Source organism: Cricetulus griseus (assembly GCF_003668045.3).
Source record: "Cricetulus griseus strain 17A/GY chromosome 1 unlocalized genomic scaffold, alternate assembly CriGri-PICRH-1.0 chr1_1, whole genome shotgun sequence".
NCBI lineage: Eukaryota > Metazoa > Chordata > Mammalia > Rodentia > Cricetidae > Cricetulus > Cricetulus griseus.
Window position 1 is genome coordinate 11299658 of NW_023276807.1, and position 23351 is coordinate 11323008.

The 23351-nt window shown below is 39.7% G+C and overlaps 1 protein-coding gene across 1 annotated transcript in view; it reads left to right on the forward strand.

Annotated features, from left to right (window-relative positions):
- Window positions 1-23351, forward strand: part of Tmem131 (transmembrane protein 131) — a 143887-nt gene that overhangs the window by 22025 nt on the left and 98511 nt on the right. The window contains exon 2 of the mRNA XM_027386850.2: window positions 18574-18635. Within this exon, the coding sequence (XP_027242651.1) occupies window positions 18574-18635 (62 nt within the window). The remainder of the gene's footprint in view (window positions 1-18573; window positions 18636-23351) is intronic.

Genomic DNA, 23351 nt, shown 5'->3' on the forward strand with positions numbered 1-23351 from the left:
ATGTACATTGGTGTTTTGCCTGCATATATGTCTGTGTGAGGCTGTTGGATCCCCTGGAACTAGAGTTATAGTTGTCAGCTGCCCTGTGGATGCTGTGAATAGAACCCGGGTCCTTTGGAAGAGCAGCTGGAGCTTGTACTCACTGAGCCATAGCTCCCCTCCCCCACCTTTAAAAGATGACTTATAAGATAGACTAAGGTAAATTGTCCCTTTTCAGATCTTGTTATTACGACTCTAGGAAGATTCTGCCTGAGTTGGATTCAGGACCCCTTGCTTGTTAGTTACCACTGAGTTGTGCTCCAGTGAGAACAGCCAACTTACTTTATAAGGTTAACATGTTTAGTGGATGTGTTGTCAGCTTCATGACTATGAAAACATATTAATCTGTATCAGATCAATGATAGCAAAGAAATAAATCTGGTAACTTTACATTTAAACTGCTTCATTTTCAGAGCAGAGTGTGATAGTGTGCCTATATTCCCAGAGTTCCAGAGGTGGGAGCAGGAGGGTTGTGCATTCCTTTGCACATTGGGCTACACCCCCGGTGAAGTTTATTTTTCCTTCTGTACAGGGTCTTGCAACAGCCAGGCTGACCTTGAACTTGTTATCCTCCATCTTTCAGGTGTTGGGATCACAGGTGTGGACCTACATGAGTAGTCTTTTTTTTTTTAATTAAAATGTTGTGTATATGTATGCATGCATGGGGGCTTGTGCATGTGTCAGTGTAGGTGCTCTTTGGAAGCCAGGTGAGATGTTTGATCCTCTAGAGCTGGAGTTACATGTTGATGTGGGTATTGGGAACTGAAATCAGGTCTTCTGCAAGTGCTCTTAACTGCCAGACCATCTCTCCAACTCCTGTTCATGGTATGAATCTTCCTTTTGATTGTTTTTTTCTTCTCGGATCCTGCTCATTCTCCCTAAGCTGTCCTTGTGTTGTCATTTTTTCTGTACTCATTAAGGTTTTTCTTTTTTAATTTATTTTCATTTTACATACCAATCCCAGTTCCCCCTCCCTCCCTTTCTTCTGCCTCCTACCCCCACCCCTCATCCCACTGAGTCAACAAAGTCTGGCATACCAAGTTGAGGCAGGACCAAGCCCCTCTCCCCTGTATCAAGGTTGAACAAGGTAACCCACCATAGGGAATGGACTCCAAAAAGTCAATTTATGCACCTGGAATAAGTCCTGGTCCCACTGCCAGCGCCCCTCCCCCAAAAAAAGATCAAGCCACATAGCTGTCACCCACATTCAGGTCTAGCTCAATCCCATGAAGGTGCCCCAGCTGTCAGTCCAGCTCTTGAGCTCCCACTAGCTCAGGTCAGCTGTCTCTGTGGTTTTCCCAGTCATGATCTTGTGTGTGTGTGTGTGTGTGTCCGTGTCCGTGTCCGTGTGTGTCTGTGTGTGTCTGTGTGTAGGGGTTCAAGACAGGGTTTCTCTGTGGCTTTGGAGGCTGTCCTGGAACTCACTCTATAGACCAGCTGGCCTCTAACTCAAAGAGATCTAACTGCCTCTGCCCCCTGAGTGCTGGGATTGAAGGCAAGCGCCACCACTGCCCAGCCCCCAATCATGATCTTGACCCCCTTGTTCATATGATCCCTCCTCCTTGTCTTCAGCTGAACTCCATGAGTTCAGCCCAATGCTTGGTTCATTAAGGTTTTAAGATCTGGCTAAAAGAGTCATACTAAGATCCCAGGATACTGCTGTCTATTTCTACCTCATCTAAATCTAGAATTATACTGCAATCATTTATTTATTCATGGGCAAGTAGAAGAAAGAAAATATGACAGCTTTTTAGTTGCCATAAGTAAGCTAGTTTACACACTGGAAAATTGCTAGAAATATTTTAGAAGCCATTCTTAAATAATCTGAACAATCTGTGCTGTTTTGAGATTAATTGAATTGTGCCAGTCTTTTGTTGTTGTTGTTTAGACATGATCTCACTATCTTAGTTGACCTGGACTATGTAGACCAGGGTGGCCTCAAACTCACAGAGATCTTACTGTTTCTACTACCCAAGTGCTGGGATTAAAGGCGTGTGCCACCATGCCTGCCATAAATTGTGCTAATCTTGTCACAGTCATCAAGATTCATCATTCCTAGTGTCCACTAAGTGCTAAGCAGAGGGATCCACGAGCATCCCTGATAGTAAGTACTTTGTAGGTTGTGGCTCTCCGGTCCCAGATTCCTCATGCTGTAGTTACCATAGTTTATGGATGTGGAATCAGGTCTGACCAAGAGTTAATGTTTTCCCTAGCTTTCTTTGATAGTAACTAATATTAAAGTTTAGATTAATTATCAGTTAAGCACCTCAAACCAAAATTCTGAAATTCATAATGCTTCAAAGTTTTTGTCTTTTTGAGGACTGATATGTTGCCTGCCACAAATGGAAAGTTCTGTATCTGACTTCATTTGTGAGATCACAGGCAAAGTTACATGGCTGGGTTGTGGCTCTGGTAGAAAGCTTGGTAACTCATGAAAGAGAACTTGGGTTTGCTCCTCAGCACCCCAAATGCACTCACACTCAGAATATGGTCTAAAGTTTCCTTCAGACCATGTGCACTGGTGTATGTAAAACACAAATGGTTTTTTGTTTAGAGTTGGGTCTCATCCCTAAAAACATTCCAGAATCTGAAAAGAAAAAAAAAATCTGAAATCTAAAACATTCCTGTTTCTAAATGTTTCCAGTATGGGACACTCAATCTGTACTTGGTAGTTTATTCCTATTTTAGGAATTTCTACCCTTCTCTCTAGTAGATGAAGCTGATACATACAGATTACCCAAAAGCACTCAGTAGCATGGAAAGAATATAGTAGGTGCTGCTAGACACTCTTGTTTTCATTTTAATGTCTCCAGTTTCAAAGTGAGGGTGAATATAAGGAAGAGAATTGCAGTGAAGGACATGGTTGGTTCTAATGTGTATTAAAAAGCTTCATAGTTTAAAAATAAATCTATTCTTAGCTGCATGGAAGTTTTGTTTCCCTCAGTAACATTTATTTGACTATTTTAAGGAAATTATGAAAAATATTGACTTCCTTCCTAATGATATTCCCTTGAGGCTTGCATACATTGCAACTGAGTTTACTCCAAATGAGTGGTATGCGACTTGGGGACTAGCTTCAGTAATAGGAAATGACTTGAGCAAAAATTGCAAGGAAGTAGAGGTCAGAGATCATCAGCCTTGAGTAAATTCAGCATAAGAGTAGACTGCCATAGCGGTTTCCCACATTCCACAGCTATATTTTGAGCATTGAAGCTCTTCTGATTGAGAAAGGAAAAGAGGCCTCTGACTGGCAGCTGGGGTGGTGGCCTGTGTAGTAGAGGTGTGGGAATGCTGCCATCCTACAGCGAAACATCCAGGAGTGAACACAGGGTTTGCAAGTTTTCTTGAAAGTAGATTAGACTACCAGAACATTCTTATACCCAGATTTCTTTCCCTGAGCCTATGAAGAAATGAATATGGGGAAACATTCTAGTTAAAAGGATGTTTCATTCTTTTAGATGTTAATTCACCCCATATACAATTACTTTGAACTTTTAAGGGAAATGTACCATATATACACTTGCATCGAGCTAGAGTTTGTAAGAATGTGTGACATAGCATTACGTTCTTACTGTGTAGTCCCCACTGGCCTCAGTCTCACATGTTCCGGGATTAGAGGCATGTGCAACCACTCCTGGTTCAATCAGTTTGTGTTTTCCTTCCTTCCTCTTTTCTTCCTGGGTGGGTGGGTGTGTATGAGTGTGTGTATGAGTGTATGAGTGTGTGTGAGTGTATGTGTGTGCGTGTGTGTGTGTGGGGGGGGACTGCACCCTGGTTTTCATACATTGAACGCATGTTCTGTCACCAAGCTGTACTACTACAGCCCCTCAAAAAGTTAAAGCTGACTAGTTACTGAGATCTTCGGGAGGCAAAGCTATTGAAATACAGATTGCAAACAGACAAAAGTAAGGGGAGTCTGTCTGGATAGTATGAAGGCTGTGGTAGGGGTCTTGAGAGCTCTCTTCTGAGGGACCCTAACGTACCATTTTATGCAGAAGGCTAGAGGAAAGTAACCCAGTATGGGACAAAATTTTATAGATTGTCTCCCTCCCTCCTCTTTTCCTTTATTTGCTTCAGAGGTATAATTAATATGCAATAAGATTCACCAATTTTCAGCATTCTTGGATTCACACACATGCAGTCATGGAAATATCATTATACATGATGTCTCACCATCTGGAAAGTTGCCTGGGCTTCTTCATAGCCAGAGTCTTCCCCTCAGTGTTTCAGGCAGCTGCTCTTCTGCTTTCTGTCACTGAACTTGTTGCCTTGTCTAGACTTTTGGATTAACAGAATCATTTAGTATGGCATCTGTGAGGTTTGGATCGGTTTACACAGCATACACTTTTGAAGCATTTGTGCTTCATCCTAGGGTTTCCTTGGTTTGTTGCTGAGTAGAGAGACACCCACTGTATGATAAATAGATCATATTTATTTACCTGCTAATGAACTTTGGTTTGGTTGCTTGTCTCTTCCACTTTTGAGCCATTATACTTACATTTTTTATTAATGTTCAGAAATATGTTTTTAAAAAGTATTTTCCTTTCTTGTAAGCACCTAAAAATAGATTGATGTGTTGTCTGATAAGGTGATGTTTAATTTTAGTAAATCGGCTAACCATCCTCAGCAGTGTGAGAGTTACAGCTACTTTTAGCAGGACGTCTCTATCCACATTTGGCACTAGTCATTTGGCAAGTGTGTCCTTTGTGTTTGTGAAATGGCTAGTGGTAGGCATGGGGCATCTTTCCATGTGCTCTTTGGCCATTTATAGAACTCATGTTGTTTTCAGTCAAATCTTCTTCCCAATTTTTGAAAGTTCCTTATTTCACAGATATGAATCATTATATATACTTCTCAAGTATATGGTTAATCACTTTTTTCTTTATTTAAAAAAATTAGAGCTGGATAGTAGTGGTGCACGCCTTTAATCCCAGCACTCAGGTGGCAGAGGCAGGTGAATCTCTCTGAGTTTGAGGCCAGCCTGGTCTACAGAGTGAGGTCCAGGACAGCTAGGGCTATACAGAGAAACCCGGCCTCCAAAATAAATAAACACACCAACAAATATTAGATTGGGAAGTGGGGCTAGAGAGAGAGATGGCTCAGTGGTTAATAGCATTGACTGCTTTTCCAGAGGATCTGGGCTCAAATCTCAGCACCCATGTCAAGGCTTATAACTGTCTATAACTCCAGTTCCAGATGATCTAATGCCCTCTTCTGGCCTCTGCAGGCAACAGACACACGTGTGGTACACAGACATACATGTGAGCAAAACACCCATACACAGCCAGGCGTTGGTGGCGCACGCCTTTAATCCCAGCACTCGGGAGGCAGAGGCAGGCGGATCTCTAAGTTCGAGGCCAACCTGGTCTCCAGAGCGAGTGCCAGGATAGGCTCCAACCCTGTCTCAAAAAACCAAACAAACAAACAAACAAACAAACAAACAAAAAACCCTATTATAATTTTGGTTGTTTGTTGTTTGTTTGTTTGTTTTCGAGATAAAGTGTCACTCTGGTCCTCACACTCTCAATCCCCTTGTCCCTATGACTACAGTCACATACCACATGCCTTGTGATAAACAATACCTTTTGAGAAAAATGTTTTAAATTTTAATAAGGTCCAAATAATTTCCTTTTCGATTCTGTGCTTTTTGTGTCCTGTAAGTTTTTCCCCCAACCACAAGGTTAACAAAGGTTTACAAAGGTTTGGGTGTTTTCTAGAGTAGATTGCTTCTGTTGAGGTCTGAAATGTATTCTGCACTAATCCCAGTGTTCTGTAGACATCGGTGTCCATTATTTATTTCCATATGGCTTCAGCTGTTCTAGCACAATTAATGGAGACTTTTGCCCATCAAATTGCAGCGGCATCCTTTTAGAAGATACATAAACCATATCTTTGTATGTCAGTGTTTAGATTCTAAGCTCTGTTCTTTTTGGGGTGGAGTCCAATCAGTGTATGCAAGTATTCTGCTACTGAGTTACATCCTTAGCCCCCTTAGTTCAGTTCTATTGATTACTAGATTTGTCATTTGATTATTGTAGCTTTTTTCTTTTCTTGTTTTTTGCTTTGTTTATCGAAACAGGATCTTCTTGTGTCTCCAGAGATGGTCTTGAACTCTTGATCCTTCCTGTTGCCTCAGCTTCCTGAGAGCTGGCTAGGATTGCAGGTGTGAACCATTTTACCTTGCTGCAGCCTCTTTTCTAATTTCCCCGAATATCCCTGAATTTTAAACCTATGAAATTTAAGTTTATAATTGACTCAGTGAGATCATAAAATTGTCTTGTCTCTCCCTATTATTTGAGTTAGTTGATGTTTTCTGTTTATAGCTAGTGCTCAGCACCAAAATTGGTATCCCCTAGCTTTTAAAGCTAATTAGGACAGACTGGAGAAGTCAGTTAGGATTTGTGCCAGGCTAGTAGAGGGATAGACTATAATGATGCTTGTTTATATTCACGAAATCCAAAGTAAAAGATGATGAAATTTATAGAAATACTGACTTATTTTTCAAAGAAACATTAAGTACTTGGGCATAATGGAACTTTTGGTTTGGGGTTTTAGATTTTATTTGAAGCTACTAGGTTTGGAACCTACCACACTTGACATTTTTTATTTTTTTTTTTTTACTTTTTTTCTCTTTGTAAAATCTCCATCCAGTTTTAAGATTCTGTTGGACAATTCTTAAAATTTGTCAGAGATAAGCTATAAACGACTTAACAGTGAAAAAAATGATTGGGTGATGTATTTAACAAATATTCTCAATATTAAACCTATGTGATAAACCTAAATAAATAAAGCCCAGGATTTTTTTTTAACTGCTTGTTTGGGTCATTAATTTCATTTAAAGCAGTTTTTACTTTTTAAATGTCTGGTTGTGCTTCATGCAAGTCTTTACTGTCAGAATTTTGTTGCCTTTTGCTGTTCTTTGCTTCTGTACATCAGGGCTTTCTTTTGAACTTTAAAAAGAGCGAGTCTGCTAAATTTTAAACACATGATTAGTGAGTTCTGAAGGAAATGTGTGTGCTTACTGGGTATATGGTTTCATTTGTTCCCCTTCTTGCTAATTTGGGCTGTGAGTACATTTGTACATCAAAACTAAGCTTCACTTCCCTGATGATATTAAAGCTAAATTTTTAGTTTTTGATTGATTGTAGGTTGATTGCTGAGCAGTTTTTATTCCATGCTGGTAAGAAACTTACTGGAATCTTGAACCTTTAAATTCATCTTGTAGTTGGTTTTGTTAGGTGCCCTTGACCTTAAACAAAAAAAAAAAAAAAAAAAAAATTCCTTCTGGGTTGTGATAATAACTGCTTTTGCAGTCTGTTTCTACCTGAAGGGAATATCTCCAAAGTAGCCCTCATTCTGATGCTTTTTACTGCAGTGGGATAGTGTTTGGGAAATGAAGGGACACACAGATGATAGCTACTACACAGATGGTGGGGATGCAGAAACTCCAGTTTGTGAAATATAGTATTACTACTCTCAAGTTTGACTAACATTTTATTTATTTGTTTGTTTGTTTAATTTTTTTTTTTTTAAACAGGGTTTCTCTGTGTGTTCCCTGGCTGTCCTGGAGCTTGCTCTGTAGACTAGCCTGACCTCGAACTCACAGATATCCACATGCCTCTGCCTCCAAAGTGCTGGAATTAAAGGCGTGCACACCACACTCAGCTTTGACTAACAATTAATGGAAGCATGACGAACATTTGGTGCACATTTTTTAATGTATGGCTTTTGAACTTTATATGTGAAAATATTTTATTTTTTGAGATTTATTTATTTTTAATGTGGATGGATGTTTTATTTATTGATGTTTTGCTTGCACATATGTCTTGATTACACATGCATGTAGAGCCTGCAAAGGCCAAAAGAAGGTGTCTGATCCCCTGGAACTGAGTTGTGTGTCACCATGTGGGTGCTGGGATTATGAACCTGAGTCCTCTGGAAAAGCAGCCAGTGATCTTAACCACAAGCCATCTTCAGCCTCCCAAGTACAAATTTATAGACTGTCCAGCTTTGCAATAATTTTTCATTGGGAAATACTTTAGTCCACTTACCACTTTTATCAGTGGTTTAAGGATTGACTTGGAAGTATGTGGACAGACATGCATGCATACATACATACATACATACATACATACATACATACATACATACATACACACACACATACACACACACACTTTTCTGTTTCATCCTTCTGCTGATGTTTGAATATTCCACAAGGAAGATACTACTTAACTTAGTGGCTGAGGATGGATGCCGTCATTATCAAATATGGCATAGTTACAGATTTCTGAAGTAGGGAGTACTTCCAAATAATAAACTAATTGGGTATGTAGACATTTGTGTATTTTGAGAAAAGTCTTCCTGTAGTTGGTGTAAGACAGTTATTTAGAATCTTCCAAAAACTGTTGCATAAAACCAACCAAAAAAATCCTGTGTAGAATGTGGGAAGGGGTATTGCCTTTATAAAAATTGATATATCAAAATACAATTAATGAGTGACAAATGAGGGACATTTAAAGTGTGTAGTTTCAAGCTGACACATGTGAACTCCCATGAAAACTCTTGCCACAATGAGATTAAGGAAATAAGTAAGCATTCTCTCCAGGTTCTTTGTGATCTTTTAGCAGCAAGTCTTGGCTTTCTCTCATTGTAGGTTATTTAGTATGTTCTAAATTTTTTTTTAAGATTTTATTTACTTATTATGTATACAACATTCTGCTTCCATGTATATCTGCACATCAGAAGAGGGCACCAGATCTCACAACGGATGGTTGTGAGTCACCATGTGGTTGCTGGGAATTGAACTCAGGACCTCCGGAAGAGCCATCAGCGCTCTTAACCTCTGAGCCATCTCTCCAGCCCCTGTTCTAAAATTTTTTAATCAACATAGTAATTATTTTGTGATTCATCTGTGAAATTATTTTGATCATTGGTTTTCTTACTGCTGCACAGTATTCTGGTGTGGGATAGTTATCACACAATTGTCAGCCACTCGCCCATGGGCTGAAGCTGGTGCCTGTAAAGAAGCCACTCTACCTTGCAGAGATCCCTAGGAATGGCATGCCATCGAATAGACATACACTTAAGCTTTTCAAAAGCTACAGCTTTTTTCCAGAGTGACTTCACTCACTGGTTTGCATTGTTTACATACATTTACCCCTCAGACAGGTGTTAACATGCAACACTCAGCCTGGAAGATTTGTAAGCTCAGTCATCATACTGTGTATGCACTTTGCTTTGCCATGGTTTTTGTTTTTCAAGACAGGGTTTCTCTGTGTAGCTTTGGAGCCTATCCTGGCACTCGCTCTGGAGACCAGGCTGGCCTGGAACTCACAGAGATCCACCTGCTTCTCCCTCCTAAGTGCTGGGATTAAAGGCGTGCGCCACAAACACCCAACTTGCCTTGCCATGTTTTAAGAGTGTGTAGTTTCTCTAATGACTGGGGATCTTTGTTTTTTCAACCAGAGTTTCACGTAGTCCAACTGTGGGGCAGTTCTACCAGGGCCCCAAGTACTGGGATGACAGGTGCGCCACCACTCCCCGCCTGACTAGCAAAACACGAGCATCTTCTTAAGTGGTTATTCCTATGTGCTGTTCATGCTGTTTTTACCTAAATGCTGTTCAAATCTTCTGCATTTTAAATTTGAGTTTTCTTAGTTGAAAGCTTTATTTACATACTGTAGATCTTAGTTCTTGGTCAAATGAATGTTTTCTAAATACCGTTTATGGTCTGTAGTTTGCATTTTTACTATAGTTTTTAGAAGAGTAAAGTTTTTTTAAAATTTAATTATATTTGACTTTTTTTCTTTCAGTTCATGGTTGTTCATGCATTAAAACTTTAAAAGTCAGGGTTACTAACATTTATTCTATGTTGATTTCTAGTTTTAGAATTTTAGCTCTCATTAAGTTTTAGTGTTTAAGTAGATATGTATAAATGTCAAATTATGTGAATTTTCTTGTCTATATGCTATCCATTTTATCATAATGGTTTATTGAAAAGATTATTTTCTTCTATTGAATTGCTACAACCTCTTTGTCAAAAATCACTTGACCATGTGAGATGAGGTTTTTTTGTTTCCTGAAGTCTGTTATTTTTGTGTTTATGTCAGTATGAGACTTGTCATAATTACTATGGCTTTAAGTAGCAAGATCAGACAACTAAGACTTCCACCTTTTTTGTCTTTTTTCCAAATTCTTTTTACTGCTTTTAGGTCCTTTACTTTCCTACATGATAGAATCATCTTTTAAATTCCTACCTCAAAAAAGTTTAAGATTTTGAACATTTTTAAAATTTTTATTTATTATGTATGTGTATATATGGTGGCGGGATGCATGTGGTTCGTGTGTGGAGGTCAGAAAAACTTTGTGGACAGGTCGTCAGACCTGCACCAGGCACCCTTAACTACTGAAAAATCTCATTGGTCCCTGAAACGTTTTAAGTCAGCACTGCATTTCTAGATGAACACTTGACCATGATGCATTTACATATTGGTGGATTGTATTTGCTGAAACTTTGATGAAAAATTTTGTGTGTATGATTGCACAGATATGGTAGTAATCTCAGCTTTTCTTAATGTCTGGTTGTTTAGAGGTCACTGATTCATGAGATGATGAGTTTAGGATTTTATTTTCTTATAGAGTACATGTAGGGTTTTTTGTTTTGTTTTGTTTGCCTTAAATATTTGAGAAAGGAGCTAGAGAGACAGTTTAACAATTATGAGTACTGGGCCTCACTATCCTGCTAACCTGGCCTATTTGGTAGGCTCCAGACCAGTGAGAGAACCTGTCTCAGAAACCCAGGTGTGTGGCTCCTGAGGACTGACAGACATCTAAGGCTATCCTCTGGCCTTCGTGAACATACATACTTGCTTTTACAAAAAAGAATTTTCATACATGAAAGAACTGTTAAGTGTGAAGTTCTTCTGAGGCATAGATTATTTTACCCCACGATTATATAGTATTTAAAATGCAATTAGGGTGCATTTTGTAAAAAGATTTAGGAAACAAAGCATAAAACTTTTGTGTATTGTCTTTTTGTTGTTGACTTAAAATCTTGAGAGACTCGGTTCACAGCTCACTAGTAAAGAGCTTGTCTAACACAGGGAAGGCTTTGGTTTGATCCCAACCACCATCCTCACTCCACCCATTTCCCCTCAAAAAACATAAACAAAAACAAACAAACACCAATTAAATATTGAGCAGAGCCTCCTGACACACATTTGCAATCCCAGCACTTGAGCGGTTGAGGCAGGAGGATCATAATTTCAAATCCAGTTTGGGCTGTGGAGTGTATTCAAGGTCAGCCTGATTTGCAAGACAAGATTTAAAAAAAAAAGAAAAAAAAGCAAGGAAACAAAACAAACATAAGAAGTGCCTGTGTTAAAAGGCAAAACCAAGCTGAACTGGTGCTGCCTGCTGGGGTCCAGTCACCCTCGTTCCCAGAGACCTGCTTCCTTGATGAGCAGTAGCCACCATGTCTTGGCCTGTGTGTAGGCTGTACCTATGGTGGTTTGCTTTCTGCACCTGGCCTTTTGCATGATCCTTATTGCCGTCTTTTCATACAGTTTTGGGGTTTTTTTTTGTGTGTGTGTTTTGATTTTGAGACATGGTCTGTAGGTAATCCAGAACTCACCTTATAGAGCAAGCTGGCCTCCAACTTGCAGCAACCCTCCTACCTCTTCCTTTGGCAGGCAGGGTGACAGGTGTCTGCCACTATGTCCCATGACAGTGTGTTCGTTAAGATCTTATTTGTACCAGAGGGAGGGTTCTTGTCCAGGCCTAGGTTGCATTGTTTCCACTCTAGTTTCCCACCCTTTGCCTCCTTTAGTACTTCTGTTGCTTTCTGCTCTAGCTTCTGGTCCTCTTGTCATTGTGGTGGTTTCCAGAGGTTCTCTTTGTATAGCCAAATGTGAGCAAATTGGAAAGCTAAACTTCATTTCCTTAAAAGACAATGTTTATTCCTGGCTTTTTGTTTTGTTTTGTTTTGTTTTGTTTAAACAGAAGATTTTTAAGTTCTAGAAGGCCTATGATGTCCTGTTCAGAGTAGAGTTACAGCCAGGTGATGGCAAAGGCTCTGCTGTCTGAGGGACTCCTGCACATCATTCCTGCTTGCAAGCCTTGCTTCATAGTGTTCTACAGGGTCTGATACGTTACTAATAAAATCAGAATATGCTAGCAGCTGTCATGGACATTCCAGCAGAGAAACTGATGGTCAGGGAGTTGTGTGCCTTGAGAATTATTCCAGGGCCAGTTAGTTGCTTTTGTAGGTTACCAGGATGACTGCAAATGAGCAGCATCCAGGCTCCCTCTGCCTCCTTTTTAGGCTTATTGACTTAGGCTTGTTGCCACATTGAAATGCTTTACAATAGCAGAACAAGGGCCAGAGCTTTAGTAAACATGTCAGAATAGTTTCCCCAATAGCTAGATGCCCTTCGAGATGAAATGTCTTTAGATTAAAAAACAGAACTGAAACATGTGAATCTCTCTGACCAATGTTCCTAAGGTTCAAAGTTTTCTGCAGAGAGACAGCTCTGTGTCAGATCAAAGTCAGCTGTCCAGGCGGAGCCTCATCAGGACTCAGCGTACAGGTCACATAGACAGTTCTCTGGAAATGAGCCTTTGAAGGCTTGCCAGCTCTGCTGCCTGCCGGTGACTACTGCCAGGCTGGTTCCCACTGTGGAGGTGACTGGTTAGAGTTGCCATACAGCCAGAAAGAAGAGAATGGGAGCAGAGCTGTGTAAATGCCACATATTTCACTGGGTCTTTTTGGTCTCTAAATTGTCCCTTTTTTGTGGAAGAAAGGATTTTCAAAGTCCTTCAGTTTTTCCATTTTCATAAATGGCGTAAAACCTTTTGAAAGTCAAGATACTATCTCAGGTAGTTTGTATTTACAAAAAACTGTCTTGAGGTTTTCATAGGATTTGTTTTAAACTCATGAGTCCTTTTGTAAAGATGTGACATGTTTACATTTTTCAGCCCGTGAATCTGGTATGTTTGATCACTTAGACTTTTAAGCATTTTCCTTCTGAAACTATTTTTGAAAATTGTTTGATGATTTCGTACATGTAGATAATGCATTTGGGTTTTTTCAGCCCCCCGTCACTCTTAGCACCTCCAACTTCCGCTGAACTCTTCCCAACAAGTTCATATGTCCCATCCCCCCTCCACAGCCCCACCATGTCTTGTTGCTTTGTGACCCGATGAATGTAATTAGGGCTGCATTCAAGAGGAATGGCGGGTTATTTACTGGAGTAGGGGGCAGCTTGCTAGTAGCTGCATCACTAATTATCTAGACTTTGTCATCATTTTGTAGATTTTAGTGTATATGCACTATACAGTACCTAAGTATTTAATTTTATTTGGATAATTTCTCACATATTCATGCTAATATATAGAAATGTGATTCAATTTGGGGGTTTGAGTTTGTTTTTGCAACTTTGCTAAATCTACTTACTCTAAGTAATTTGGTTCCTTTTTCTTTCCTTTGTTCTTGGCATTATATACACAATTATCTAGTCTGCAAATGCAGATAGTTTTATTTCTTTGAAAAAGATTGTTTTAACCTTGTTGCTAGGGCTTCTGGTAGTATGTTGAGTAGAAGTGGTACTGTCCCAAGCCCCAGGGAGTACATTTACGCTCTGCTCAGTGAGTAGGGTGCTGCCTGCAGGCCAAGGTTGGGGCAGTCCATCCTCCTTGCCTTGTAGACAGCTCTGCCATGAATGAGCATAGGGCTTGTGGACTGTTTCAGTTCTTCTGACCATTGATAGTTACATACCATGGTTGAGTTTGAAGTTTTGAGTCAGCTTGTATTCCTTGAACAAAAACCTTGGTTATAGCATGGAATCTTTTTGCATTGCTAGGTTCAGTTTGTTAATATTTTGTTGAAAAGTATGTTGTATACATTAAAATTAGTTTGTTCTATAAATTTTAAACAACGTGTAATCTTCTAAGTATTTTTAGTCATATAATCTGGTAACATTAGTTACATAGATAGTTGCTGGGCAACCATCATTTTCTACTAAAGGGTTCATCATCCCGAGACTAAATATCTGTTAAGCAATTAACCCCTCACTACCCACTTTCCAGTACTTTCTATGTCCATTAATTTGTCTACTTTGCATACTTCATGTAAGTAGAATTAGAATATTTGAATTTCTGTGCCTAGTTTATGTCCCCTACATAACATTTACAGGGTCCATCCATGTTTTTTGACTAAGTAATATTTCATGATTATGTGTCATGCTTTTTGGTCCATCTGTTTGTGGTAGGCACTGATTGTTTCTGCTTGTTTGGAGACTTCAGGTATTACATTAGTCTTTTCTTTAGCAGGAGGCTAGCTTACTTATCTCACAGGTCTGAAACTGCTGTTGTAGGCTGTGGGATCAATAACATCCTAGTTTTCAGAGCGGTTCCAATGTCATCTGGTCTGCCTGGGAATTGAACCCAAAGCTTTGTACAGGCTAGGCAAAGTGTCCTGAGCAACAGCCCCAGGTCTAAATGTCCATTTTTTATTTACTAAATGAAATAGAAAAATAAACACACTTGCTTCTTAGTTTCGTTTTGGAAAGTGAGTCATTAACAGCTGGCACATGAGAGGTTTACACTGGAAAGGATAATGCTGAGGGTGAAGGTCAGGAGTTCATCATAGAGCTCACCCAGTGAACCCAGCATCACAAGAGTGCACACCTCACCCTCACAGCTCCTTCCCTCACGTGTCAGAGAGGCAGGCCTCGTCTTAAAAATTAGATTGCCCAGAGGTCCTGTTAGCCATGAGGATTAACGTCACACTTGCTTGAAAGTAGTAACGGATTCAGAAGTCGAGATTATATATATTCTGGAGGCTGAGGCAGGATTGTGAGTTTGAGGCCAGCCTACACAATATGACATAGCCAGTAACTCAATATTTAAAAGTATTAAGTGTGTGGCTAATGCCTTCCTGTCCTAGGCATATAATTTAAAGTGATTGGTCACCTAGAGCCAACTATCCTAATTTGTTTCATTAAATAATAAATTATGTTTATTTCTGTATCTTTAAAGAAAGCCAATGATGTGTAATACAATGTTTTATGACTATCCTAGGAACTGCTATTAATTTTCCCAGTTGATAAAATTCATGATATTCTTTTAAGTCTCCTAATTAAGAGCAGAGTGCACTCAGATTAGGGTTGCTGTGTTCATCAGTTAGATGAAATTATGACCCTGTTGAACAACTAGGAATAGGTGCCAGACAGAGGCCCACCTCTTACTGGTTTCCTCTGCTAACTAGGTGCAGAGCTTTTTTTTTTTTTTTTTTTTTTTTTTTTTTTTTTTTTTTTTTTTTTTTTTTTTTTTGGTTTTTCGGGACAGGGTTTCTCTGTGTACCTTTGGAGCCTATCCTGGCACCAGGCTGGCCTCGAACTCACAGAGATCCACCTGCCTCTGCCTCCCGAGTGCTGGGATTAAAGGCGTGAGCCACACCGCTCGGCTAGGTGCAGAGCTTTTAAGTAAGCTCTTTTTGTACTTTACAATGTGACCCTCTCCCTGCCATTCTTTTGAGTGTAGTGTTCTTGTCAGTAAGCATGTTTTCAGGGATGTAACTGAAATGTTTTCTGGCCGGTCTGGAATTTAAGATTGTGTTAAAAGTTGAGAGGCATAAAGAATGGAGTGGGTAAGCTAGGCAGAGCCTGTTGGGTTCTTCTGAGTAGTCTGTCACTTTATTCAAAGAGGTTCTTGTACAGAATGCATAGGTAGCAGCTTTGATATCACATTATAAGCTAGGACTAGAGGGAACATAACCAGGAAAGGTCACCTGCTCTAGGACAAACTCCAGCACTGTTACCCAAGCAAAAAGATAGGTTTCGTCTACATGTTCAGTGTGTACTGGATATCATACATGTGCCAAGGACTGGAAGAGGTGAGCAGAAATGGAGCAGTTTGACTCTGGGGTTGAAAAAAATGCAGATAATGAATGGGGTTTCCCAAAATCACATTGCTGAGGTTACTGCATGAAGGGGTCTGGAATGCTCAGCAAGAAGGAAAACATCATCCAGTTAGGCAATCTGACCAGCTAATTTCTTTCCACTCAATGGCTTCCTTTTTGCCCTGTTATAAAAGCCAGGTGTGTGAAATTGCATAGTGAGCTTCACCCCTGAATCCCACCACACAAGCAGACAGGAGCCAGTGGACTCTATATTCAGCCAGACGATACATTATTGATTCACTTTCTTAAAAAAAAAAAAAAATAAGCTTTTGTATTTTAGGACAGTTTTAGATAGAATTGCAAAGGTAGAGTCCCCATCTACCCTGCCCCTAGTTTCCCCTATTACTAACATTTTACATTAGTGTTTTACTTTTTAAAACAATTAACAAAACGGTATCAAACCACTCTTACTAACAATATTCCATATTTTAGTCAGATTTCTTTAGTTTTAGTGCCCTGCTCCCGTTATGTTCTGAAATCCATCTAAGACTCCTTAGGCTTTCCTTGTCTGTTTTTGATGACCTTGGCAGTTTTGGGAATCACTAACTAATCAGATATTTTGTAGGTCATGTTCCTTGGGTTTTGTCTAGGATTTTTCTCACAATTAGACTGAAATAGAATGTTTAGGGGAAGATTTTTCTTACATCAGATCAAGGATGCTTGTTTGCAATATACCTTCTCATAGTTAGTGTTGATCTTGATCTAGCTGAGCTCTCTCCACTGTAAAGTTCTTCTCCCTTCCCAAACTGTATTCTTTAGAAGGAAGCCATATTGTGTTTAAACAGTAAAGGTAACACCCCTCGTCCTTTTGTCAGTCTTGTGAAGCACAGGTTGGTCTTGAACTCACTATGTAACTGAGACTGACCTTCAACTACTCATCTTCTGTCTCCACCTTCCCAGTGCTGGGATTATATGTGTGTGCCACCACGTCTGTCCAGTAGAAAGCAGTTTCTATATAAATTGTTTGTATTTCTGCATGGAGATTTGTCTCTTCCCGAATTTTTATTCAATAATTTGCTTATTTCAGTATGGACTCATGGGTGTTTATTTTGTACTTGACATATAGTCTGGCACCACCTCATTTGGTTGCACAGATTGTTCTAGCTTTGCTCATTTGGGAGCTCTTTCTGTTAACTTTCTTCTCTATACAAATTCTCATTAGTATGTTTTAGTACTGTCTTCTTTCTGACATGCTAAGGTACTCTTGTCATTGTGTGTATGTCCTAGAAGTAGCCATTTCTCTAGAAGCCCTAATTCATTTCATTGGAGAGTAGACAGAACTCAGGCTCTGTGTGGTAGCTGTGGTCACTGACTGAGTAAGGAATTGTATGTCTGCTGTATTCTAACATTGGCTTTCTCTCTTGGGGGTTTGTTTGTTGTTGTTGTTGTTGTTTTGAAGTTTATTCATTTTTAGCTTACATGTGAGTGTTTGCCTGCATGTTTGTCTGTGTACTATGTGTGTGCAGAGGCCAGAAGAAGGTGCCAGATCCCCTAGAACTGGAGTTACAGATATTAGCTTCCACATGGGTACTGGAAATCAAACCTTGGTTCTCTGGAAGAGCAGCCAGTGCTCTTAATGCTGATCTGTGTCTGTATTCAGTCATTCAGTTTCAGTTTAGTGGCATCCGAATTGCTAACTCTGTGGAAACAGCCTTTCTGGCTGCCATACAGTTCATGTTTAGTTTCTTTTGACTTTCCTCTTTTAGATTCTATTAATTTCCAGGTCCATTTGTCCCCATCCCCATCTCCCTACCCCCACCCCGCATACACACACCATCCTATTTCATGGAGGTTGATGCATATATTTGTAAATACAGTATAGATAGTTATGAATAAACTACTGTAAGAAATCTCACAGATCTACATGTGGATGCTTTCAAATGATTTTGGTACATATTAAGCTTGTCATTGCCATATTGTACAAAACAGCTGTACTGGCTTTTGCATATTTTGTCTTTGCCTTGTTTATTGTGCACGGTTTCTTGCAATGGATAAAGTGGGTTTTGGGGTTTTTTGTTGTTGTTTTTGGATAAGGTTTTTTTGTTGTTTTGTTGCTATTTTCCCTATCCACTTACTCACCAAGTCCCTCCTAACTGCCCACCCCTAGGCATATTGTCATTGCAGTAGAGCAGATGGTACAGAATTCCAGCTGATCAGTTGAAGTGAAATAAATGCCTGCATGCTTGTGATCTTCTGCAGCCAGTTGAGTCTGAATACTCTGCCTTTTCTTACAACAGCAGGGGTAGATATTTTCAAAGCAGCTTGCACAGATGGATTCTTGAAGTTGATTTGCTACTAGTATTAATCACAGTTACATGGCAAAACATTTAAAGTTGTTAAAGTTCTGAGGAGTTAACCATTACTGTCCAACAAGCAGTGTTTCATTGGTTTGTTTTGGATGCCAGCATTGACCTTAAGGCCCTCACACATGCTAAGCAAATGCTCTACCATTAGCCTACATTCCCTAGTAAGCAATATATTAAAATGTACGATTGTATTTGCTTTAAGGTAAGCATTTGTTGAAATTGGATTTCGGTACCTGTCAGTGATGTTTGTTTTTGTTTCCTTCCCAGCATTCATTCAGTCAGAGAGCATAATAGAAGTACTGCGTTTTGACGATGGAGGGCTACTACAGGTAATTTTTTGGTTAATTTTTTTGGTAATTTTTTCTTTGAAAAAATCTAACTGGTACATTTTATGAACTCTAGGCAGTCAATGGAGGCATTACATAAATCTCCTACTAGAACAACCATTTAGAGTAAACATTTCTCTGAAAAGTGATTTCCTTGTAGTATGGAAGCTATAGGTAAGTAAGTTACAGTGTAGCCATTGAGTGGAACACTGCATCAGTGTGGGGCCTCAGCACTTACCTAGAAAAGAATGTCCACTGTGCGGAGTGGACGGTTTTAGTCTTTTGTCTGGATATCCTCCACTTGCTAAGCTATATCTTTAACTATATTATACATGAAATTAGAATGGGGAGTCTAATAGTATTCTGGCCTTCTTTTCAAACCTAGCTCAGATTCTGTCTGAAAACCATTCAGTCCTCTCATCTGGAGAACAAGAACTGCAGAGCTGAAAAGGCACCTTCACTAACAATCTGATTGTTTTCTTTTGTTCTGTTTTGTTGAGAAGGCCCTCAAACTCGAGATCCTGCTGCTTTAGCCTCCCGAGTAGCAGGGTTACTATTCATATCCACTATGTCCATTTCAACTCTCTGATTTTTTTTGACATTTTCATACATGTAAACATTACATTCTGATTACTCTCACCCCTACCATCTGTGTGCTTCCTTCTCTTCCCACCCCTTGTCCTTACAGGTCCTTTAAAAAAAAAAAATCATGTGTTTTAACACCCAGTATGTTTAACCAGGGCCATCTGCGAGCCTGTGGATTTGGAAGCCTTCATGGGAGCCATGTGGGGTTACACATTAGCACTCTGGCTGCTTCCTCCTCCCATTTCCTAAGATCTGACATACAAGATGTTTGTTACCGCTTACCTACCGTAATGATGACAGGCACCATGTTGTCAGGTAGCATGCCTGCTAACATTTCACTCATTTTATGTTCAAGGGAAACCAAGGTTTAAGTTAAGAGAAGTGCTCAAAGTCCTTTAACTCTGTGGACTGGGACTGACCTAGAGCTCCTCCTGTCTGTGTTGCACTATGGGTTTGTTTTCCGATGGGCCTCCCTCACTGTGGAGCTCAGCCTGCATGTGCACTATTGCAGTGGCACATGTGACTTTTTTGCTTGTGTCTAACTAAATGACTTAAATCTTCTGAGACAGGACCACACACTGGAGCCCATGGTTGGCCCGAGGTGGTGTGGCACATGCTGTTAATCCCCTTACTCCGGAGCAGAGGCAGGCTATCTTTGTGAGTTTGGGGCTAGCATGATCTACAAAGGGAGTTCCAGGATAGCCAGAGCTGTTTCAAGAAAAAAAAAAAAAACTAGGTATGATGATTTATTTATTTTTTTGCTTCAACCTCCCATGTGCTGAGATTACAAGGGTGAACTACTATACCTGACTGATAATTCTGAAAAGATATTCCTGTAGCTTATAATAAAGGCAAGAAAGCAAAAATTTAAATTAGATCAAGACAATACAGGAAATAGATCTGCTAAGGTGGCTTGTGTTGCTATCAGCCACAATAAAACCTTACCAAGACTTGTGCAGAAAGCCTAATGTTGAATGCTGCATACAGCGAGTTACAACTTCATGTTACCTTTGCATGGCTCGACTCATAGTAATTGTTTATTTGATAGTATAATTTACCAAACTCAAAAACTGGTCAAAATCTTGCTTCCCTTAATTTATAAAGCTAAGGAACACAAAGTGCATAAAAAGTGACTTGTTTAGTATTCAGTTGCTAGAGCAGGAACCCAGCCAGCCTATCTCCCACCATACCTTCAGAATCTTTCCATAGCACAAGACATATGCAGTTTCTCAGGTGTACCCCTTGGAGTACCACTTAGCATAGTAGGACTAGAAATCATACTCCCCTTAGCCTGTGATTTCTGTAGTTGGCACTTGAGTCCTTGTCCCTCCTGTCTCCCCTGTTTAGCAAGGCTACTTAGATTTACTACACAGAGTACATGAAGAGCAAAGGATTCCTAAGATGGGCGGGGACCCAGAGAAATTTGCATCACAACAGGAAGTTTGCATTAAGATTTAGCTTGGTAGGATGCAGTGGCTGAACCGCTCCCTCCTAACTGATTAGAATGGCTCCTCCCGTCTTGCTCCTTTGACATATACAATGAAGTAATAAAACATTACCCATTTATGAGCATTAATCCCCTTCTTAACCTAATTCTCATATAAGCAAATGAAGGTAAGTTTTGAGGAATATGAGTTAGCTCTGTATGCTTGTCACTGCTCTGTCAAATAATAAACAGAATTTTAACATGTTGGAGTGTAAACCTGGCATTGGTGGTGCACACCTTTAATCCCAGCCCTTGGGAGATAGAGACTGGCAGAACTCTTTGAGTTCAAAGCCAGCCTGGTCTTCCGAGTGAATTCCAGGACAGCCAGGCTACACAGAGAAACACTGTCTTGAAAAACAAAACAACAACAACAAAAAAAGTTGGAGTATGGTTCTAGCACCTTCATGGGTGGCACATATACAATTATACAATTTAATTTTTTTTAACTAGCCACTTAAATTATTTTTAAAGGGTCAGTTGTGAGCTCTACTTTCATATATAGGTGTATAAAATGGCATAAGATATAGTAGGGGTTGTATAGCCAGTCAATATGTCTGTATCACCAGCTTAAATGTTAAGAGCAGAATCAAGCCAGAACTGGTAGAAGTGCCCCTCAAGTTCTCTCAAAACCAGTAGTCTCAGAAATTGGCCATTAATTTCACTGCAGTTTCCTTTTGCTATAATTTTAACCATTTGAGCCTTAAGCTGTAAGTATCATAGTTTCACTTGTGGTTTCAAGTTCATGTTATTTATATTGGTTTTGGCTTCTTTTTCTCAGAATTATGTTTCTTTCTTTTTTTTTTCTTCCAGAATTATGTTTCTAAGGCTTTCTATATGAATGAAAAACTTGTTTTAATTGCAACTTCCACAATATATGGATATGCTTAATTTGTGTATCCTTGACTTTCTCTTAGTAAATATGCTTCTCATAGAGTAAGGGACAGTTACTGGGTCATATAGGTTATGTATCTTCAGCTGGAGTTGTTTTTTCATGTTTTATTTTGTGTGTTTGTATGTGTGTGGGTGTTTGTGAAAGTCAGGACAACCTCATGGGAGTTTATGCTCTTTATGCCATGTGGTTCCAGGCTGTCAGTCTTGACAGTAGATGCCTTTACCTGCCAAGCCATCTTGTGTCTTAGGTTTTAGTAGACAGTGCCAATAGTTTCCTAAAGTTGTGGTTGCAGTTTATAATCCCATTATCAGGAATTTCTTGATTTACATTTAAGTAAGTACATTTGTTTATTTTCATTCTCATGTGTGCTCTGTCTCTCTTGTTACATTTCTGTGTTTTTCTATTGTTTAGTGGGAACTCCTTATAGATTTTTAGATACAAACTCTTTATTGAGCCCCTGATTCATCAGTAACAAACTCAATTTCATTATCTAAACCTTTAGTGGGTATATGCATCAGAACTATCTATTCCTACTTGATGGGTTGTTCTTTTGACTTATGTAATTGTGTCTTCAGATAAACAGAAATTCTTTATTTGTGAAGTTTAGTCTGTCAGTTTTTGTTATATTTAGTGTGTTTTGTGTCTTGCTGAAGAACTGGATTATGGGTTTGGGAAAATAGCTCGGTCAGTAAAGTGCTCACATAGCAAGCATTAGAGCCCAGTTAGGTTCCTAGCGCCCACATAAGAACTGGGCGCGGCACCATGCACATATAACCCTAGGGCTGGAGAGGTAGAGAAGAAGCATCCCTGGTGCTCACTGGCCAGCCAGCCTAGTCTAATCAGTGAGCTCCAAATCTCAGTAAGAGACTTTGTCTCATAAAACAAGGTGAATGACTTTCCAGAGAGAACACCCAAGGTTAACTCTTGGCCTCAGCATGCATGTGTGAGCTCACACATGTGTGTGCCTTGGTTGTCATAAAGTCCCTTGCTTTCCATGTGCACTTTTAAAGTTTGTGTACACTCTTAGGATTTTATTATGTATGATTATATTGGATTTGGAGATCAGTTTAGAGAGAATTAAAAATCTTGGTAGGAAACTAAATCAATATATGTTGTGCAGAACAGTAATAGCATCCTGACAAATGCAGTGTGGCAGAATGTTCTGTTCCTGCTAAGGGATCACTGGAGGCAGAGGCAGGTGGATCTCTGTGAGTTTGAGACCAGCCTGGTCTACAAGAGCTAGTTCCAGGACAGGCTCCAAAGCCACAGAGAAACCTGGACTAATGCACACCTGAACCTTCCTGCGAATGCAACTTGGATTTACAATTGACTGCAAGCACAAAGAAGACATGAGTGAGAACTAGTGACTTAGGCTCCATCAACCCCCAAATGGGGTAGATAAAAATATTTAAGCCACTAAACTCTGGAGAGGCTTATTTTGCAGCAGTAGGTCACCAGAACACTGGTGTGATCTGACACCACGTTGTTTGCACTCATTTGTCTTCCGTTTCAGAAAACCCCTTTTGTATCTGTGTAATGAGACCCTAATCAAAGTGCTGCATACCAGAGCTTGGTAGAGAGCTTCATTCTTGGTAAACATAACCATGTGGCTGTTTCCTGGTGTCCTGATGACAGGTCTGTTCAGGATGGAAGTGAAATTGTTAAGTGGAGTGGTGTTCTGAGTTCCATGAACTGTTCCAGTGAATAATCAAATAGGAGATCATGGATGACCTTGTATTTATAGTTGGTTTGTCAG